General features: G+C 39.6%; 1 protein-coding gene across 1 annotated transcript in view; it reads right to left on the bottom strand.

The window, feature by feature from the left end:
- Window positions 1–22,801, bottom strand: part of BMP2K (BMP2 inducible kinase) — a 106,911-nt gene that overhangs the window by 40,709 nt on the left and 43,401 nt on the right. The window contains exons 4-10 of the mRNA XM_074950468.1: window positions 20,089–20,231; window positions 19,532–19,653; window positions 16,794–16,875; window positions 13,528–13,660; window positions 8,240–8,343; window positions 4,420–4,499; window positions 2,317–2,477 (exon numbers count right to left, since the gene is read on the bottom strand). Coding sequence (XP_074806569.1) covers window positions 2,317–2,477; window positions 4,420–4,499; window positions 8,240–8,343; window positions 13,528–13,660; window positions 16,794–16,875; window positions 19,532–19,653; window positions 20,089–20,231 — 825 coding nt within the window. The remainder of the gene's footprint in view (window positions 1–2,316; window positions 2,478–4,419; window positions 4,500–8,239; window positions 8,344–13,527; window positions 13,661–16,793; window positions 16,876–19,531; window positions 19,654–20,088; window positions 20,232–22,801) is intronic.

Genomic DNA, 22,801 nt, shown 5'->3' with positions numbered 1-22,801 from the left:
GGGAACTTGATACTGAAATAGACAGTTCCCTTTATTCCATTTGTATCCTTCTGACTCTTTAATGTAATGAATATACCTTGATGCATGACTCATCCATTTAGGAAAATATATATTTGCTTGTTGTGGATCACTCCACACGCTGGCAAGTTAGGCACATGAAGTCTTCATGCATCAAGGTATATCTAACTCCTCACACATTATAGTTGCTTAAGATTTTAAAAAAATAGCTAGGAAAAATGTTTTTGTATATTCAGAGATCTAGAGCATATTGACACAAACATTTGCAATATACTGAAAACACACACACTGGGCCAGATTCTCCAGTCCACAGAGTCCTCTTTGTGCAGCCTTTATTAGGTAAGTAGTTACTAATGTACTACACACTGTTGTCTAAGTAAGATGAAGTCAGGTAGCTCATGTATCATGTATCTCATGTGTAACATTCTAGGCCAGTGGTATAAAACTTGTGCCCTGGGGCCACTTGCGACCAAAGCTTTAAGCAGTGGTCCTTGAGAGCAACTGGGTTAAGAAAATAATTACAAATTATTCTCATAAGTATCCTGCCACTTTTCAAATTAAGCACCTGAATCAGTCTTATCACTGTATGGGTGCACAGCCAACATCTGTTGCAGCTGCTCACGAGTTCCCCTACTGGCCATTTTCTGCTTTGCAGGGGAAAAAGGAAATCTGACCTACCTATCTACAGGACAGGAGCCCTATGGCGAGTCAGACAGGAGTTTGACTGCCTTTGCCTGTGCCTGGGAGAGTGTAGCCAAGAATGGTTCCCCTCCCTCAGACAGCTACGTAGGAGAGTCCAGGATACAGGAAAAAGGAGAAGTTGAGAACCAGCCACCTATTATTACATGTCCCTGATTCTTTGCACCAGTTAGAACAATCTGAAGGTTGCTTTCACTTGTGCCACATAATTGCTCTCCAGCCACTCCCTGCAACATGCCCTCTGCATCGTGGTCTGTAGAGAGGGTGGTGAAGGAGCAATATATGCTGGCTCTACACCTACTGGCAATTCCCACATTGGGGTACTTTCATGTAATTTCTGTTCCCTTTATCGCAGGGATCAGAACAACAAAAACCACGGTGGTGTAAGGAGAGGTTTGAATGCAGGCTCCACAAGCCTTAGGAAGATTAAACTGAAGTCCCAGGCAGTAGGAGGTTCTCTGACCAGTGGGAGAGCGTGTGTGTAATATTCCTTTGGGGGTGACAAGACTAAGCAATACTGTACAGGCAGATGGCAAGCTTGGCTTGCTGCTAGGTGGGTCTCAGAGATGAATAAAAGGCCAGACTGTTTTAAATGCAATAAGTAGTTGAGGACCTTCAGTACAGAGGCCTGGACGAGGTCCAGACCATGCTGGGCTGCTTGCAACAAGAACATCTCCCATTTAAATGAATATGTTTTTCTGGTAGATGCTTTCCTGCTCTGTATCAGGATTTTCTGGATCTGAAGGAAGCAGTCTCTGTCCACGGTACTCAACCAGCTAATAGCTATGCTGTCTTTGGGAGGCTGCAGTGACTTCTGGATTGGGAAGTGTATCTGGTTGTGAGGCTGTAGCTCAGCTTCAAGCAGTCTGGGAGCTGGACCAAAGGCTGGATGGACATGTGTAATCAATCTTTAAGCCAGAACTGCTTCAGCCAGTACAGAGCTACAAATAATTCTTCATTTGTCCCTTTTAATCTTGGAAATCATGCTGGGGGATCTGGGGAATTGGAAAGGCACATAAGAGACCTTGGTACCACTGCAGAAAGAAGATGCCCAATAAGCCTAGACTCGTGCTCCTTCTGGAACAAAAGTTCTGGCACTTGGCGTTGACATCAGTGGCGAACAAATCTATCACCAGGGTCCCCACGTCTCATCTCTATGATGGATCTAGGCAAAAAATCGCTGATGAGTGGTAACCAACTGTCTGCTCCGGACGTCTGCCAGGTTGTTTCTGCCATCTCAGTTATCTGGTGTTGATGACACATCTAGAGTTTGACAGCTTCCAATCGAGGCAGAGGAGAGATGAACTTGTGCTTTCTTGATTGTTTATGTAGGGGAGGTGCTATCTGTCAAGATCCGCACCGTGGAGTTTTGAAGAATAGGTAGGATGGCCATTAGGGCTATCCAGATGGCTCAGAGCTCCAGGACACTGATCACAACAGCTACCTCTGGGTTTAAAGTGACTGTCACAGACTTTGGATTTCTATCATTAAAAACAATGGAAAAATAGAACAAATCTTCTCCACCACCACCCTTTTGGGGGTGGGGATGGGGGGAAGGAAGGGTGTTAATATTTAAGTCCTTCAGCGTGAGTGAATTACCTTTTTGCACACAGTTACCGAATTCACCAGGAACCGATACTTTTACTGGTGTTGCTGAGCTCTGGATAGTTAGCACGTTAGAAGTGGCAGTGCTTGAATTGCCCTTTGGTCTTTGTCGTGGTGCAATTGAGGTTTCTGTTGGTCCAACAGCATCTGTTATTCTATAATGAAAAATGTTCCAGAGAAGACATTTCAATGTATATGACTGTTCTTCAGCTTTATTCAAGATACCCTTAAGCCCATCTTCTTTTTGCATACCTTTAAATTTTAATGTTAATATTTCTAAGTTTTGATTTCTAAAAATATTGAAGACATTGAAAAACCCCTGACATTACTTTTGGAGAACAAGCCCAAAGACCTGCCTACTAATTCAGATAAACTCTCAAATGTCTATAGATACCACAAGAGGGGGCCCATGCAACAACATTTCCAAGGAGACCAAGGTGACTGAACATCATTAACATTCATTCTTCCTAAGTGCAAGTGTTCTGTTTTTCCTGGAGACATATATTGATCATAACTTAATGACAGAATGCAACTGTTTCAGAGTTTGAGCAAAGTACTGTGATTGCACCATGATGATCATTCATGGAATATTCCAGAAACTCAACACTGTGATATAGAAAAAGTAGGAGATGATAAAATATTTTTTTTAAAAGCAAGAATCCTTTCTTCTCTCTTCATGGTGGTCAAAAATCTACAGACTCTTGAGCTTCAGTCATTTCCAGTTCTATTTCGCTATTTGGGAATTTTATAGCAATGCAATATTCTGCCAGAACATGAGTAAAATTTTCCAAAAGTGCCAAACTGACTTAGGAGCAAGCCTTAACCTCATTTCAAAAGGTACTTAGGCACACAGAAAAGGAGTACTTGTGGCACCTTAGAGACTAACCAGTTTATTTGAGCATAAGCTTTCGTGAGCTACAGCTCACTTCATCGGATGCATAAAGTGGAAAGTACAGTGAGGAGATTTTATATACACACAGACCAAGAAAAAATATACATTGTATGGAGAGTGATCACTTAAGATCACTTAAAATGAGCTATTACCAGCAGGAGAGTGGGGTGGGGGGAGAGAAAACCTTTTGAAGTGATAATCAAGGTGGGCCATTTCCAGGCATTAACAAGAACTTCGGGGGGGGGGGGGGGGGGAAGGAATTAAACAAGGGGAAATAGTTTCACTTAGTATAATGACTCAACCACTCCAGTCTCTATTCAAGCCTAAGTCAATTGTATCCAATTTGCAAATTAATTCCAATTCAGCAGTCTCTCGTTGGAGTCTGTTTTCGAAGTTTTTTTGTTGAAAGATAGTCACTTTGAGGTCAGAAATCGAGTGACCAGAGAGATTGAAGTGTTCTCCGACTGGTTTATGAATGTTATAGTTCTTGACATCTGATTTGTGTCCATTTATTCTTTTACGTAGAGACTGTCCAGTTTGCCCAATGTACATGGCAGAGGGGCATTGCTGGCACATGATGGCATACAGCACATTGGTAGATGTGCAGCTGAACGAGCCTCTGATAGTGTGGCTGATGTGATTAGGCCCTATGATGGTGTCCCCTGAATAGATATGTGGGCACAGTTGGCAACGGGCTTTGTTGCCCTGGTCTGTGTGGAAATAAAATCTCCTCACTGAACTTTCCACTTTATGCATCCGATGAAGTGAGCTGTAGCTCACGAAAGCTTATGCTCAAATAAATTGGTTAGTCTCTAAGGTCCCACAAGTACTCCTTTTCTTTTTGCGAATACAGACTAACACGGCTGCTACTCTGAAACCTGTCATTAGGCACACAGGAGGCTAAGTCAAGTCAACTAGGAGCTTCTGAAGTTATCCTATCAATATGTGCCCCTATCACTAATCTGTCAAAAAAAACCAAATGCTAAAGAGACATTTTTTCATAATAAAATATTCTTATCTATTAAAATTACCATCTCAGACTGCTAAAAACATTGACCTTTAAAAAAATTCATATACACACAAGTCCCGGGTATCAGGAGGAGTTTTAGCATATTAACCAAACATATAAGAAAACTTCAGGTGCATAAAATTGCTATAAAAATATCTACATCAGAATCCACGAAGTTCTACATTATTTTACTCACCTGGCTTTTATTTGGCTTTTTCTAGCAGCTGCCTCACTAGCTGTCATGGGTTCAGGAAGAGTTGAAGGGACAGGAGAATTCTTCAGAAAAAACACATGTGAATTAAAATATAAAATCCTGAAAGTTGTTACAAATTGAAGAGGAATACTGTGGCTTCTTGGGGGATCTTAATTCATAAACAAAGTATCAGACAGTGCTTTGGCTCAGTATTGTGGTTAAACACACATTGTCAGATTAAATGTATTAAAAATGTTTCCTTACCTATGTTACAAAGATTGTGACACTGCACCGCATGTTCTTCACAGTGATGTTATGATAGCTTTATGGCATAATTATGATACATTTTGTACATTAGGCATGTGAAGTGTCATTGGAAAAGTTATGATTTGATTATTATTATCCTATCATCTTTTTATCTGAAGTTATGAATATTGACTATATCTGTATTTCAAATGTAGTTACACCTGGCTAATGCCCACTAGACAAAATAGTGGGTGGAGAAGGGCCTATTCAGGGCAATGGGCCATTATGAAAAATCAATAGGCTTTCAGAGAAGCTTATCTCCCACCTGGTGAGCCTTCCTGTGAATGCTCCAAACAGCCTGTAAGTACTGGCTGCTATGACTCTACAAGGACATGTGATCAGACCACATGATGCTGGACTCCATCCTGGGATGTCAGTATTTTTCCACAGACTGGTCTGGGAACCAAGCTTTGAAACAAAGGGTTCCCACCATATGCAAAAGCTATATAAGGCAGGGACTGACATCATCTGTGGTTCTTCACTCCCCACACAAGACAACTCCTGGAAACACCCGGGGAACAAAGACTAAACTGGGGGAAGTGCTAGACCCAGGCTAAAGGGATTTCTAGCCTGTGAATGAAACACCTGGGGATTCCAAGCTGTAAAGCAAGTGCACTTGCCCCTTAAGAATCTGCAACCTTCTTGTACCATCTCTTAGGGTGAGAATCTGCTAATTCATATCCAGTCTATCTAGTATATTAAGCTTAGTTTGGTGTTTTTTTTTTATTTGCTAGGTAATCTGCTTTGATCTGTTTGCTGTTCCTTATAATCACTTAAAATCGATCTTTTGTAGTTAATAAATTGTTTTTGTTTTATCTTAACCAGTGAATTGCAGAGAAGGGTTTGGGAATCATAGCTCAAAGGCTGTTGGGTATTCCTCTCCACATTGAAGGAGGGGGGAAACTTTGAGCTTATGCTGTCGAGTTCCCTATGCAGCACAAGACGGTACAATTTTGGGTATATACGCCAGAGGGGGGGGCATGCCTGGGGAGCTGGGGGTTGCCTTGGCTGTAGCCTTCCTATGGGGGGCTGGTCAGAGAGCCTGCATGTAACTGCAGCTGGGTGTGTCCCTACCTGTATGAATGCTGGTGAAAGTGCAGACTGAAGGGCTTTGCAGTTTGTCACAGCAGTACCATGTGAGAGGGAGCACAGGCTGGTGGGTCAGGGGGCTCAGTGTTACCCCAGTTCCAGGTGGAACCCCATGGAGAAACCATCACAGAGATTATTAATTGCAATTTTTTTAAAAAAAATTCACCATTATATAGACTGCTTTTAGCTTTCTCATCTTGAATAGAAGTCAGCTAAGTCAGTTTAACTTTCAGGCTCCCATGCACTAGCACAATGCTGTTACATTTGGGCTGCACAGAGTGCAGAGAATATTTGTTTTAAAATGTTTCCTTTGGAGTTTTCAAACACATTCATGGAAACACTTATTTTCACCATATGCTTTATAAAAGATTTTTTTTTAAAACACAAAACCTACATTTGGATAGAATTTGACACTATTCCTTCAGAAAGGAAGAGAGGTATCCCCCCCAAAATGGTGGTTCAGACCCCCCTCATGAGCAGAAAAGAGGGCACTTCTTGTTCTTGTGAAGAGATCCACCTTCAGCAGACCCCATCTTAGGAATATGTTTTGGAGGACTTGAAAGTCTAGTTCCTATTCACAGTTCTGTGCCATGTGTCCGCTGAAAACATTGGCTGTGGTGTTCTGAATGCCCAAGATGTAGACCACCAACATTTAGATCTGATGAGCTATGCACCATTTCCATAGTATGTTGATATAGAACACGCAGGACACACTGTCCATCATGACCCGACCGATTTGCCTCTGAGAGGCAGGAAATGGAGGCAGACATTCCTGACAGTCCTGAACTCCAACAGATTGATGTGGAGATTGGTTTCCTGCGTTGTCCATCTGCTCTGAGTCATGAGAGCATTAAGGTGAGCTCCCTATCCCAACAATATTGCCTCTGTTAAAGTTAGTGATGGAGTTGGGAAACAGAAGGGAATGCACATCGAAATGTTGAGTTGATCTTTCCACCAATCCAGGAAGCTCCTCAGTTGTAGAGGAACCATCACCTGTTTGTCCAAGGTGCGGCTGCCTAGAAAACAGGTCATTCTGAGCCAGCCTGGAAAGAAGTGGAGACGTAGCCATGCGTGTTCGGTCACAACACCGCAAGCTGTCATGTGTCCTTATAGTAGTCCAAGGACTTCCCTGAATTGTCTGTACCAAACTTGATACGATTATGAACTTGTCTAAGGGAAGGCAGGCCCTGGCTGTCAACGAGTTCAATGAAGCCCCTATAAACTGTATCTTCTTTATGAAGGTTAAGGTGAATTTCCTTACTTTCAGCTGAAGACCCAACTTTTGGAACAGAGCAAGGGCTCTCTGGGTGGAAGATAGCACAGCTTCATAAGAATGGCCCTCGAGTAGCCAGTCATCCAGGTACTATTACTATTACTAACAGCTAACTATACTAACCAATCTTATCAAGCAACTCTAAGAAGAATACACAATAGCCACAGCACGCTCCAGGCAGGCACACTAGAGCTCCCTCTCCGGCCAAGGCGGTAGAATAGGAACTAAGGGTGGTTCACTCAAGCATCCCTAAATAGCTTTGACATCTGGCATGAGGAGGTATAGGGCACATACACAGGTCAAACAGGCACAGGTAGTGGAAAAACCTCTGATCAAAGGGCTCAAGAGGCATATGCACAACTGAAGCAGAGCACCCATATGGACACTACTTCAAGAAGAATGCTTGGTTTTGAAATAATTATTCCATCCTTATAACATTACTAGTTATGTCCTCTCAACCTTAACTCCATCTTAAATGTAGTTTGTGTCTGGGAATTAGAGATTTTATATCTTTCCCCCAAATGCCAGAGAAATATAGAAATAGGGTGAAGGGGGCTGAGGAGAAAATCTCAGGCTATTCCATTTTCCCTTGTCGGTACATAAGAGCCTGCCAAGGCTGGAAATGGCTAAGGATGGTTAATAATACTAAGTTAACTCAAAGCTCTGTTCAAAATTATCAGTTCCTTTTGTCCTCATTACCTCATGTAGTAACTCTCAAATTTGAACTTACTGAGAGAAAATCAACATAGCAGGAACAATTTAAAATGTATTTTATATTAACCCAGAGACCTAGCCAAATAAAAAGTGTGGAAAGTACAGTTCACTGAAAGTACCATTACGTTCTGATATAGTTTATCAGGATGTGTCAGAAGCGATTTTCCATTCCATCTTTATTTATTAGGGCTATCCAGAAGATTCTAAGGCAGTTTTCCTTTTTGCTTTAGTTTAACAAGCTAAGAATTCTGTCAACACAGCATCTATTTGAAATTTATCATATCCAGAAATTTCAGCACAGGGACAGACTTTTATAAAGAAAAAAGTTAACATTAGACATGTTTTCACTTGATTTGATCTAGAAGTAATAACTCCTTTTGACAATATTGAGGGACACTTACTAAATCTATCAAAAGACGTGAAAAACAGAAGACTACTTACGTTAATATTGGACAATGGACATTCCTTTCTGGTAAGTTTAAAGGCAAAATAAGATACTTGAAAGATGTCGGGTCTGCGTTCTTGATCTGGTTCAAGCATGTACCCTATAAAAGTGGATTGATTAAAATTTCTCTAATAGCAATTAAAGAAAATTTGCCTACGACATAGTACAAATGAAGAGTAAATGAGAATTAAACTACTTTACTAATTGATTTAGAATTTACTCATTTCAAAAAGTGGTTTTTACTTCTTTCAGACAAGTACTGAGTTAGACTGGTGTCTGTTGCCAAGAATATGTGGTTTATACTGTATGTTTTACTCTTTTGCTTGAATGAAAGAGTAGAAAATTTGCATTACCAGTCCTGAAGCTCAGCTGAATCAGTTGAACAGCAGACTTGTAAGGACTGCTAGGGATGCTATAAAACAAATTGCAAAGTGCTACACTAATAAATTTTTAAAAAAAGTAGTTCGTATTTTAGGAAAACTGAGTCTCTCCACCAGCTAGATCAGAGTTATGTCTTCAAAACCTTCTTCTCCATTATTAGAATGAAAACAACTCAGGAGTACCAGCCTTCTTGAAAATCATTTTCTGAGACACAGAAACGTAAAACAGTGAGCCAACTAAAGGCATCACAGGTGGGCTGATGTGTAAATGTCACTGCATTTGGAACCGGCAACTTTTTTTTTTTTTTTTTAATTAGAGGACCCATGCAAAAAACCACACACACACCCTCCCACTCAAAACATAACCAAGTTCCATCTCTGAACACAAGTTATGTTTTCTGAACTGACACAGCCAGCCATTTCATGAGAACATTATTCTATATGAATGTTAAAATTAGATGCAGACTAATTAAAAAAAGAGTGGATTTTAGACCAGCACCAATCCATGTGTCCGTTACAGAAACAGCATTATTAAAAACAAACTTAATGTTAATAAGTAATTCTGAAGTACACTCAGTTTAATCCAGTGACTCTCAAACTGTGGGTCATGAGCCCATTTTAATGGGGTCGCCAGGGCTGGCGTTAGACTTACTGGGGTTTGGGGCCCAAGACTGAGCCCCACCGCCCGGGACCAAAGCCCACGCCTGAGAACTTCAGCCTTGAGCAGCAGAGGTCAGGTTTCAACTTCAGCCCTGGATGGTGGGGCTCAAGTTACAGGCCCCCCGCCCAGGGCTGAAGCCCTTGGCCTTTGACCCCTCTGCCCAGGGCAGCGGGGCTCAGGCTTCGGTCCCCCCTCATGGGGTCATGTAGTAACTTTTGTTGTCAGAAGGGGGTCATGGTACAGTGAAGTTTGAGAACCACTGATTTAATCAGTAAACTACCAGAAATATTTAGGTTCACTACAGAGAGTAATGGCATGTAATTAACTAGTTTGGAATGCAATGCATTCAATATAATAAATATAAATATGGAAACACCTAATGCACTGGAGAATTAAGCATCCATCCATCCTACATTTTTAAGCAAGGAAAAGTTCACATATGAAGGAAAAACATTTCAGTAAAAGTTCAATTTCAATCTTCCAAAGTATTCTACACAGAGCAAGAGGGAAAGTATTTTGAGTACGAAATACTTAAGTATTTTGAGATATTTTAAAATAAATCACTTATTTGATTAAAAGAAAAAACATGAGCACGCAAACCTTTCCATAACCACACAGAAGCTTACCTTTTACACATTACAAAGAAATGCAGCTTGGAAACCAAAGAGTTATGTTTAAAAGTATGGCTCTTACACTAAACAGTAACTGGTTTCTTAAACTTCATTTTGGAAGTCTAGCCATGCCTGAAATCCTACACATCGCATCCTTTACTTTTAACTTGCTTCAATTTGCCACTGAAAATGATAATCACAAAGAATAACCAGACAAATTTATAAGCCTGATTTTGTATGTAGTGATATTTATAAGACGCTAAGCTAGCTGTGTCCCATCTGTGACCTAGGTGCCAGTTGGTGGCCTGGAGGGTCACTACATGAAGAAAAAACGATATTTGACTCCAAGTGAAAAATGTGTTCCTAAACAAGTGCAATTTTAAAAAATGAAGTGTTCAAAACAGACCCATCACTTCAGGGAGGACACAGGACACGCTGTCTCATGCTACTTCCAACAGCTCTGAGGTGCGAGTGCTCTGAGCTGCTGCTGTCCCTTCCCTGCTGCAGTTCTATCTCCTTCATCACGTCACCGAGGAGAGAAAAATTCTGGCTGCTCCACTGTCTGCTTCCGTGGGGAAGCCCCAGAAAGGGCAGCAAAAGAGCTTCACTAGCTCTGCCTGAGCTTAAGGGCGCACTAAGCAAAATACCACTCTCCTCTCCCATGCAGGGCAGGCCAGGAGTTGAGCAACACCACCCTGTTACAGTTCCCCAATTCTTTGCCCTGGGAAATGCCTCAACTTATGTCTGCTGGCTGTGGTCCCCAAGGGACAATATGCCAACTGGGCACAGCCCAAGTGTTCATTCCAACTCAAGTGTCCACCCCAACCACTCAGATGCTCCCTTTTCAGGAGCTATGCCTCCCTCTATGCAGGAGCTAGAGCAGGTGCAGAGCTAGGAGTCTTCCCTACATCGTGGTAAATCCTGAACGGTGCAGAGAGAGAACAGTGCAGAGAATCAGCCCCAAAATATTGATTGTAGACTCCTGACCATTCTGAAATACACTTGGCCCTCAGGATTAAGAGATTGGACACTACTGTAGTAAAACATTAGCAAATTTCACCCTAAAAATGAGGTCTAGCCTCATTTCACATATTTGCAATAATCCAAGAGTTTAGTCAAAAAGGCTGGGGAAATACCATTTAAAAAAGATGACAAGAACAGTGTAAGATAGGATGGAAAGGTTGCAGTGTCACCACCACATGATCCTAGCCTGGTGCAAAATTGCTGGAAATGATGGCATCAGAAGCACCTGAGAAAGAACAGTTTCAGGCATTGCAAGTAGTGTGTGTGGGTGGGGGGTGGGGGGGGGGCGGCTCGGGGCACAATTAGGACCTCAATTCTATTAAGTTCCCCTAGCTAACAGAAGTAATATACTGCAGCTGGGAGAAACTGTGTGCAGCCCTCCTCTGAAAGAGGTATGTCACAACAAAGCTTTTGACAAATTCAAGGTTAAAAAGATAGATGCCCAGGGCTCAGAAGGATTTAGAGGCATATTTGGACTCATCCTGGATTTTAGTGTCCTGCTAGATACATGACAAAATCACCCGTAGTCTTGTGTGAACCAAGACTACACGATAAGTTACAGCCTATTAAAGTACACGTTGGTCAGAAATTTGCCAGTGAAGTCAGCATACTGAGCTCATCATTTAATAAGTTGCCAAATACAGAAACAATTATAAAAATAGAAAAATCTTTCTTAGATTCTGAACAAGAAGTTTATAGCAAGAACATGTCAGGAAACTTTAAAAGTATAATTTGCATCAGCCCAGGCTTTATCAAACAGTTCTGGGGTAATAGCTTTCCTGGCAACCTGGGAAACCAGCTGAAATATGACAACATTCATTCTAGGAATCAAGAAAGGTCATAAGAATAAAGAACTAAACAGATCTGATTTGAAAGAGTGATGGTATCAAATTAAATGTAAGTTTCAAGCGAGAGATTCTTCCTCATCTCTGGTGTGCACAATCAGGTATCTGGAGTTAATTCTGATGAGAGTTCTGTTCCTACTTTTTGTTACTTTTCTCCAGGTAGAAAGCAAACCAAACAGAAATGTAAGACTGGTCTAGATGGACAACATTTTCTAGAACACATCTTGCTTTATCGACGAAGAAGGCAACACTGTTTTTATTCTTTAAAAAAGTGAGTGTGTAGAGGTACATTTCAAGTACTTAAATAATAATTACTTAAAGTTATGAGGTCTCCGATTTAAACAAGATTTTTCCCCAGAATTTTAAAATTTTGTTTGTTTTTCTGTCTATGGTAGCTTCTTCATTAAATTGATTAGAGCAATATAGGGCTATATTTGGGAGCATTGCAAGGAAGTGCAGGGGAAATTCTGTGCTATATCTCAGCATGGTTTTATGAATATCTGCAGAATTTTGGTATTACCAGTGTGTTCTATAAACACTCTTTTTAGAAAGAAATGCATTTCCTGCTCCTTGCTGCAAAAGTATCCTTGCAAATACTGCATAAGTATCCTTTCAAAACATATGTTTTTTCCATCCTAGCTGCGATTCTGTCTTTTTAAGTTAGCTCAGGAGTAAACTCAACATTCCTCACAAAGCGGGGGTAGCTCAAAACTGATTATTTAAAAAAAGACTGGCACAGGTAACTAGTTTTACTGAAGACACTATATATTGCTTAGATTCTTATACAATGACCAATGTTGAAAATTTTACAGATATAGCTGGTTGTCCTATCAAAAAGTTTTTTTGGGGGGGCTGTCCTCAATGTAAGTTTTCAGCAAGGAGGAGGAGAAGACGCTGTAAACAATGGGGAGATCTGTAGGGAAGATCTTGAAGAAGGTGAAAGATCTCAGACAGGGATACCTTTTTAAAGAAAAATTTTAATATTTTATATTACCTAATGGATGCATGGATTGCTCACTGGCATAGGCTTCTTACACCGCTCGCATGGCTTAAAGCCCAGGGACCAGGGCATGCCCTGTCCCTAGACCAAGTCTCTCCAGGGACTATCTATACTACACTTAACCACTAAGAAGTGCTAGAAACTACTAAAACTACTACTATTTACAGGTATATACACAAGAAAAAACTAGAACCACCACTGGTCAGTACAGCTTGCTAAGGCAAGAGGAGCGTTCCAGCACCAGCACTGGTGGTAAGAAGGAACTGAAGGGGGGAGGGGGATTCCCTTATACTGGCGCATATGCACGTGACTCCAGAGGGCACCAGAGCCAGCCCCTATGGATACCAAGGGGGAGGGGGGGGATTCCAACACCCGTGCAGGTGGCGCGCACACACCCCTAAATGGAATGGACATGGGCAAACACTCGAAGAAGAACTAAAAGGAAACTTTTTTTTTTTCTTCATCAGAGCAGACAATTTTCCTTTTCAAAAGATTTCCTCAATGCAATGATCCCCCTTTCTTCCCCAGCAAAACAACAGATTTACTTTGATTTCTCAGACAGTGGAGATAAGGACTCTTCTGAACTTAGAACAAAGGTCTAAAAGTGGTGTTAGGGCAAGGTTAGATTATGTTTAAGCAAACCTTCAAATTCACTGATTTAAAGGACATTAACTATAAGTGCATACTGCAGGTAGGGAAGGTTACTAGTAGTAAGGTCTAATAAATTCACACAAAACAATTTTAAGTGCTGCCCAGCTACTTACTTATCAAACAATGTACATTATGGGTATATCGGGAATTGTCTGGAATGGTAAAATTTCCATCACAAATAGCAACCTGACTCTCCCCAAAGGGAAGTGTGAAGAAACAAAGTTTATACAGCAAGCAGCCAAGTGCCTATAAAATAAAATAAAAAAAAAAAAGAGAAGAAAGAAAAAAGTATTGTCATTGCAAAGTCTAAATGGCAATAAATCAGTGTAAAAAGTGAAGCTAGATTTAATAAATAACTTAAATGCTGGTCTCTACTGATGCCTGCATAGACATTGAACATGGTAGCATTTTGAGTTAACACTCCATTGACATAACTTGGGATGTAAGCAATGACGTGATCTGAAGCAATTCTACAAGTGCTTTTTGTCCCTCCAACTGGATGCCAGACAGCAACTAAGCTGTTAACGTAAAGAAATTCAGAGAGGAAACTTACATCTGTTTTTGAATTTTAAAAAAATCTATTTTTTAATTCAGATGAATATTCCAATATGTGTTTATACAGCGAAACTGCACGTGTAGAACCACCATCTAAACTGACAAATAAGAGTCCTTGAGCTCATGTTATTTTCCCATAAACTTTTTGATGGAATCTACTCAAGATGCACCTGTCTGGCATGTAGAAGAAAAGTAATCATAGAGTTGTTCTCCCATTTCAGTGATCTGAAAAAGTTCTTAAGTCCTCATTAGGTATTGCAGATGTTGACAATGAAAGTGTTATATTTCATATAGTAATCAGATTTACCCTCGCTTCATTTCCTCAGTGGTTTTAGTAATTAAAAGTGTTGTTGTAGCAGTGTTGGTCCCAGGATAGTGGAAACACAAGGTGGGTGAGGTAATATCTTTTATTGGATCACTTCTGTTGGTGAAAGAGACAAGCTTTCAAACTACACAGAGCTCTTCTTCCAGTCTGGGAAAGATACTCAGAGCATCACAGCTAAATACAAGGTGGAAACAATTGTTTAGCATAAGCAGTTAACACATATTGTAAGAGACTATTCCAGGTAAAGTGACCTGTGAACACCTCTGCAGTCATAGGACAAAAAAAAAATAGCAGGCTAGAGAGTTACCGATTGTTGTAATCAGCCTTAAATCCAGTGTCTTTATTGAGACCATGATTTCTAGTGTCTAGCAAGGTTAGGAATTTAAGCTCCCAGGCTCATCTTTCGAAAGCATTATGCACGTTCTCTTTGAGAACGAGGACTGAGGGATAAGATATGGAATGATTGTTTTGTGAAAAGTGTTGGCCCATGAATGTTGTTTTTGTCTTATCACTTTTCTGTGAGAGTTCATTTGAGAGAGTAATGACTGGTTTCATTCACACAGTTGTTACTAGGGCATTTAGTGCACTGAAAGAAGTACACCTCGTTGCCATAGGTATGTGTAGGACACGTGGATCTTAAAAGGTATGTTATGGTGGGTAATGGTCATTATAGGAGCAGAGTTGACTCTGCAGGTTTTGCATCTGTTATGGCAGGGCCAGTACCACTTTGAGTTGATGTGTCCTAGTCTGTGGGGAGCTTGCCTCTATTCATGAGATTGGTGAGTCTGGGGGGTTGTTTTAAGGCCAGAAAAGAGGGTTCAGAAAAGATTTTTCAGGCTGTGGTCCCCATCAAGTATGGATTGTAATTGTTTAATGATACCCTATATGGGTATCATCATGTGTGGGTGAAACTAGACCATAACTATGCTCTCAAATGAACTCTCACAGACCTATGACTGAAGAGGTGTTAACGTGTCCACTTCTCCTTGAACCGTCTCTTAGGCCTGGTCTACACTACAGAGTTAGGTCAAGGTAAGCTACCTTATCTAATAAGGATCTACCCTAAAATTTAGCTCCCACGGATATAAGTCACCCACTACATCAACTTAACTCCACTTCTGTGAGAGGCATAGTGCTTAGTTTGACATAGTTAGGGCAACACAGCATCCATGTAGACGCTACATTATTTACATAATAATGTAAATATTGGGCCGTGCGTCCCTGGGTAGAGTGGGGCTGCAGCTGCGAGCCCCGCATTGCCGACAGCTCAGGCTGTCAGCCCCAAAGCCCCAGCTGTCAGTACCCCACAATGCCCCACACAGTTAAGTCGGTGGAAGCACTCCTAGTGAGGACACACCACCAACAGAGGGCACAGTATGGACATGAAAAGCCCCATTAATTACTGTGGTTGCTATATGTCGACCTAACTTAGGTTGACTTAATTTTGTAGTGTAGACTTGCCCTTAGAATGCACATTAGCTACTTATGTTAAACAAATTCTTTTCCACCTTGTATTTAGCTGCAAAACTCTGGATACACACTACGATAAAGAACTTGTGGCACCAAATCTCAGAGCCAAGTCTCCCCCCTCACAGGATCTCAAGGCCCAGATTCCAGCCTGAGCTCAAATATCTACACTGCAAATTTTATAACCCCACAGCCCAGTTCAGCTGACCTGGGCTAGCTGTGGCCTCTGCATATCTTTCCCAGACCTGAAGACCTCTCCATAGCTCATAAGCTTGTCTCTTTCACCAAAAGAAGTTAGTACAATAAAAGAGAGTGGCTCATCCACCTTGTTTCTTTAGCAATTAAAAGATGTTTAACGAACAGTACCAGCCACTCATTACAAATATTTATTTTTGTATTACATACCTTATTTTCTCATTGTTACTTTTCTCCTTACGCTCAAATTATGTCCAGCTGGTTATTACTGAACTTTGCATTCTGATTATATATAGTGTAATAATCAGCAAATATAGCACTCTTCATCTTTAATGCACTCTGCAAATATTCACTATACATCATTAGTGATAATAAAATCTTATTTTTCACACTGAACTAAACATTGCTGACATGGCTGAATGCACAGGAGCTGGTCACCTATTCAGTCTGCCTTATTTAAATCATACTTAAACAGGTTTCTATTGAAGCCATTGTTAACAACTGAGTCAGAGCGAGGAAAAATACTGATGTTACCTACATTTTGCACTAGTAGGCTAAAGAAAAAAAATACTTATCTAAATAATAATTCCCCTTTTACAGTACATCACGTATGCCAATAATTTTCTGTAGGAAAAGACAAAACCATTATCTACAGCTATTTCTTTTTATCACCATTTCCCACACACTACTTCTGCTGCAAGAAGCCACACCTTATTCTCTCACGGCAAAGCCTTTATTTTGTATTTTCTGAGACGCTAACTTCCCTTTTATCAATTTTTTACTCTTAATAAAGCAGAACAACTCTACAAGAATTAGACCACCTTTTATATTACTTACCCAAATATCTGCCTTGGTAGTAACTGGCTTTCCTCCATAAAGATTAATCATTTCAGGAGCTCTGTATGACAGTGTTGTATACCTAGCAGAAAATAAGTAAAGTGGAACTGAGATGAAATGGAAGATTTGCAGTATACCTTTTTTAGCCACCATTCATAAGCTAATACACACTAATTATTTTTAATATGGGTAATTGCCCACTACAGATTACTTATACATTATGTAAAATAGGTTTCAGAGTAGCAGCCATGTTAGTCTGTATTCGCAAAAAGAAAAGGAGTACTTGTGGCACCTTAGAGACTATCAAATTTATTTGAGCATAAGCTTTCATGAGCTACAGCTCACTTCATCGGATGCATTCAGTGGAAAATACAGTGGGGAGATTTATATACATAGAGAACATGAAACAATGGGTGTTACCATACACACTGTAATGAGAGTGATCACTTAAGGTGAGCTATTACCAGGAGGAGAGCGGGGGGGGGGGGGGAATAAACAAGGGGAAATAGTTTTACTTTGTGTAATGAACCATTCACTCCCAGTCTCTATTCAAGCCTAAGTTAATTGTATCCAGTTTGCAAATTAATTCCAATTCAGCAGTCTCTCGTTGGAATCTGTTTTTGAAGTTTTTTTGTTGAAGAATTGCAACTTTTAGGTCTGTAATCAAGTGACCGAAGAGACTGAAGTGTTCTCCGACTGGTTTTTGAATGTTATGACTGGGAGTATGTGTGACTGGGTGCGGATGGGTCATTACCCAAAGTAAAACTATTTCCCCTTGTTTATTACCCACCCCCCCACCATTGGTAATCGCTCACCTTAAGTGATCACTCTCATTACAGTGTGTATGGTAACACCCATTGTTTCATGTTCTCTATGTATATAAATCTCCCCACTGTATTTTCCACTGAATGCATCCGATGAAATGAGCTGTAGCTCACGAAAGCCTATGCTCAAATAAATTTGTTAGTCTCTAAGGTGCCACAAGTACTCCTTTTCTTCTTCCTATGTAAAATAGTAAGTCATTGCAGCATTCCTGTAAGCAACAAATGATGCTGTGTGGATTGATCATTGACCATCTATGCGGACATGGCAGTAGACATGCTGCTCATAGCTCAGCAAAAGTTTTTTGTTTTATGGAAAGAATCTTTTGCTGTTTTTCTATACTCTTAGAAGAATTACAAGTTATAACTATTGAAAATCAAATACACCAAGTTTATGAACACAAAAAAGTTTGTCTAAAGGTATCAAACTTGAACACCTGATTTTAATAAGATCAGGGAAGTGATAAATATTTAATTCTTGTTATAGATTATCTTCAAAAGCAGCTACGAAAAAACTATTTCCAAATTACACCTTAGATTGTGGCATTTTAACTTCTCTTATTTTTTGATATTTTGCTCACACTACTCTAAAGGTATTACACATTAACAGATCAGTCTCCTATTGAAATTCTAAGCAACATGAAGCTAATGCTGGAAATATGGAGCATGGAAAGAGAAAGATGGAGCTAGAAAAGCCAAGAGTGATTTTTTTCATAGCAGTATGTCTACTTCTATTTTTTGGTAACTTTTCTTGATAAATATTGCAGTCAAAGCCAAACCCAGATGCGGAAGTTACATCTTTGAACTGGTTTCAGAGTAACAGCCGTGTTAGTCTGTATTCGCAAAAAGAAAAGGAGTACTTGTGGCACCTTGGAGACTAACCAATTTATTTGAGCATAAGCTTTCGTGAGCTACAGCTCACTTCATTGAACTGATTCTTGCTAGTTAAAAACTAAGCATATTCCAGGGATATTGAGTCTCATATTTGTAAATAACAGTGTGTTTATAAAATGTAACATATCATTCCCAAATGTATGTATCCTAAGTAGTAGTTTCAAAAAGGTGTACATTTATTTTCCATTTAAGTTCTGAATAATACATAGTTACTCTTCAGCACCAACTATCTTTAGCAGGCAAACAAACAAACAAATTTTAAACTTGAACACATGCACAATTTCTCTGATTAAACAGAGTGGAAATGACATGGATCTTACTAGATCCATCATTAGGACAGATCTAGACCTTAGTAAGTTAGTATGAAGCCTTTTTCCAGTGTCAGCAATCATGCAGGCTGATTGAGCCTGTTCTTATTAGTTGTCTTTCAATAGCACCCAGATGTCTCAACAATATGCTAACAAACTTGCACATCAAATAACTTTGAATCTAAGGTCTCACAATTCTGCAATTAACAACATGTTGGTACAATAGTTCACTTGTATGCTGTAAACTGCAGGTCAGGGGCCTAAACAGGAATGAAGCGAGGCTTAGAACACTGCAGGTTCTTAGGGGGAAAGAGCCAAGACAGTACAAGTATCACAAGGTTGCATATATTCTAAGTTTAATGTATTACCTGGAGGCATCAAACTTTTTGTAATTAACACTCTACTGTTAGTGTATTCACTTTAAATTTTGCAGGAATTGCTTGTAGGTTAACTGAAATAGCATCAACATTACCAGGTATTCCTACTATCTTGCTATGCCTATTTTAGGTATTTGCATAGCCCTGATCACTACTAAGGAAGTGGTTAACAACAGGAATGTATCTTCAGGAGTTGTGCACTTAAATCAACCACCCTGAACACTAATTTGTTCCTAGCTAGTCCCTTATGTTTCCATTAATGTACATAACATATAATAAGTTCTGTGCTGCTAAGAAAATTAATTAGTGCTTACAAATAGCTATTTAAGTGAACTTACTTTTTAATTTCTTCTTCAACTACATTAACACCATCTTTCTGAGGATTAAGGAATTTGTTAGTGGCACTGCCAAAGTCACAAAGGACATAGTTTCCATTGTCATTCAACAAAATATTCTCTACCTTAAAAGGAAAAATGAAACAATCAGGTAAATTGACAAACTGAAAGACAAAAAACTGTGTAGTGTCCAATTTTATAGAAAGCAGCTAAGTCTTCCCTCTAATTTTCAGTTAGTGTTAACAAACCTGTCATGTATTAATATTCTGAACATTCTAAAGAAATTTAGCATTAATAGTAAAACAATAACTTCATCATTACCTCATTAGGTCACCAGTAGTGCCAAAATCTATTCTACAAGAATGTGATGCCTAACCTACCTAACGTTTTTCATTTAATCTTCTGGGTACGGTTCTGCAGACAGACTTTGTTCTTCTCCCCATATATAAGTGGACAGCTTTTGCACGCTATGAGATGTCCTCCACATTACAAGTCATCTTTTGACAGCTGCTCAATAGCAGCAAACATTTCAGCTCATTACCTTTTAGTGGAACTCTTACCTTCAGGTCCCGGTGAACTATTGGGGTTTTGCAGTGATGCAACCTGGCAACAGCTTCACAGGTGTCACAAAATATCCTCAGCACTTCTGGCTCAGTAAAGCCTGTCTGAAGTCTCTGATTCATCTGATTTACGACTTGCCCCGCTACAGCAGAAACATAACTTTGTAAAAGTAACAACTCTTTTTAACGATCTTTCAAAATGTTGTGTGGCCTTGAATCTAACAAAGTGTGTTTCTATTTAAAACCTTATCTATATGCACTCAAAATGTTTCAACCTCTTGTCAAAAAATTAAACAAGTTTTTAATCAACCACTCTTGCTGTTTTTCAAACAGGGCTAATACACCCCCATCCCCCGTACATCTACAGAACAGACAAAGTTAATTACCCTTAATTTTATTGATTCCTAATAAGAATCCACTGCTCCAAACAGAAGGTAATTCAGTGTCCAATCCCACTCAATGGTGGCAAAAGGATCTTTTGGAATTGAAATCTGAAACCTCCCCACACGAACACACTTGCTTGACCTTCGCCAAATCCTTCCAAATCTGAGAAGACCCAAAAACTACAGAAGTTGTTATAATTTCAAAGTATAGAAAATAAACCACCATTATGCAGATGCCACTATTGCAATATTTGACATCTGACACCGCTTCTTCACCAGCCTAAACAAAAACTAGTTGATAAATATAGGGAAAGTATGTCCTAAGAATTATAGTCATATTAGGGAGGCAAGTAAGAAATCTGGTTTTTTCCCTCCTCTCTTGGATTCACTGTCCTAGACAGGAGTCCTAATTCATGAGAAGTAACAAACATTCATTATCACTCAACCACCATATAGGGAAAGTAATAAAAGTACCAGCGCAAAGAGTATCACAATGACAGAAACGGTTGTAGAGGGGGAGGGATAGCTCAGTGGTTTGAGCATTGGCCTGCTAAACCCAGGGTTGTGAGTTCAATCCTTGAGGGGGCCATTTAGGGATCTAGGGCAAAAATTGGGGATTGGTCCTGCTTTGAGCAGTGGGTTGGACTAGATGACCTCCTGAGGTCCCTTCCAACCCTGATATTCTATGATACTATGACATGTTCTAGCTCAGCTTAAAGGTATGGGGCTGCATGCAGGAATCAACAGGTGAAAGTTCTCTGGTCTGGTTTTTTATACAGAAGGTCAGACTAGATGATCATAATGCTTCCTTCTGTCCTTAACATCTATAACTCAGGAGAAAAAAGCAACCACTGAGTAACTGCCAGAAATCTGAATTAATCACATTAGAAAGATACAATGGAGACTATTCAACAGTCTTTGAACTCAAGATTTCCGCATGCAGAAGGAATAATTTTCTTGAACACAAAATTTTATTTTTTAAAATGTGCATCTTTATCCTGAAAAGCACTGACAGCTGACAGATCTGTTGCCCAAGAACTGCTATCTGAAGAAACCAATTCACCTTTTCTATTTCAGAAAGAATAGATTGAAAAAAAATCCTGTAACACTGTGATTTGGTCAGAGAGGACTGATGGTTCTCCCTCCACTATGTTACATAACTCTGGCAGAATAAGCACCAAATTCTCAGAGGAAGTTCTTGGATTATTGGTAATCTCTGGTGATCATGGAGTCATTTCTAACATTATATTCCATTAAAGTGGAAAAAATAAAGGAAAAACTGGTTTCCCAGAGGCAACTCCCTTGTAAAAGGATCTCACAGAGAGCAAAAGAGAAAACATCTATTATCTTCAGTGCAGGCAGACATACTGGAAGGAAGGTGTCGTTAACTCAGCAAGTGTGCCAGCAGGGAGAAGTTTCAGAAGGAAAAGACTGTCTCCATTAGGTCGATTCAGACACCAATACCTATTAATTATGACTTCAAAGCAGTGGATCAAATGAGAAATACATTTATGCTCTCCATTAATTAGTAGCTTAATTTTCTACTCCATCTACACTGCAATCAAGTTAAACTTACATTTAGAAACAGCAGTTTTTGAATTGCTCACCATATTATTCTCATGTTATACTTAGAGCCCTTCATTTTCAGTTATTTTATTTTATTTTTCCCAGGAATTTATCTGTGTTTATTAATACAATGACAAAAACAGATGAAAACTGGAGGAAAAAACTATTAATTTTTATGGACAAATATCGGTATTTATTTTGGTGGACACAAGGACGGGGCAAAAGTATTGAGTAGATTAATGCTTTGATTAATAGAATTCAATGTGGTTTGCTACAGAACTAAAACAACTCAAAACACAATGCCAACTCTGAGTTTAAGAAAACAATATACCTCTAATCCCAAACTAAAACTTTTAACTTGAATAAACAGTTTACTGTTATAGACTTAAAACTATTAGCCTATAAATATTTACTTTAGTAAGTGGGCCACAGCATTTGCAGTGTATACACTCAACTTCATTGGTTTTCCTTGTTGTTTTTTAAACTTTTAAAGTTTTTTAAGCTTTCCTTATGTTCTGAAATGTATTCTGATACAGATTTTCCCGACTTTAGTGTGTCAGAGCTTTAAACCGTTATCTGCTAACAGCCTGAAATGTGTACATGGTGGGCGTGAGATTCATTAGTACATTCAGATGCATACGCACTTCAGGAGCTTGAATGTGTGCCTGTTCATTTATTGTGTGCATCTTCTAGACGAATACATAACCTTACTTCAACAAGCACCTTTGCATATACACACACAGACTAATGTATTATCGTAATAC

Source organism: Natator depressus, chromosome 4, assembly GCF_965152275.1.
Source record: "Natator depressus isolate rNatDep1 chromosome 4, rNatDep2.hap1, whole genome shotgun sequence".
Taxonomy (NCBI): domain Eukaryota; kingdom Metazoa; phylum Chordata; order Testudines; family Cheloniidae; genus Natator; species Natator depressus.
Note: the sequence above shows the minus strand (reverse complement) of the source record. Positions and strands in the feature narration are given on the sequence as shown.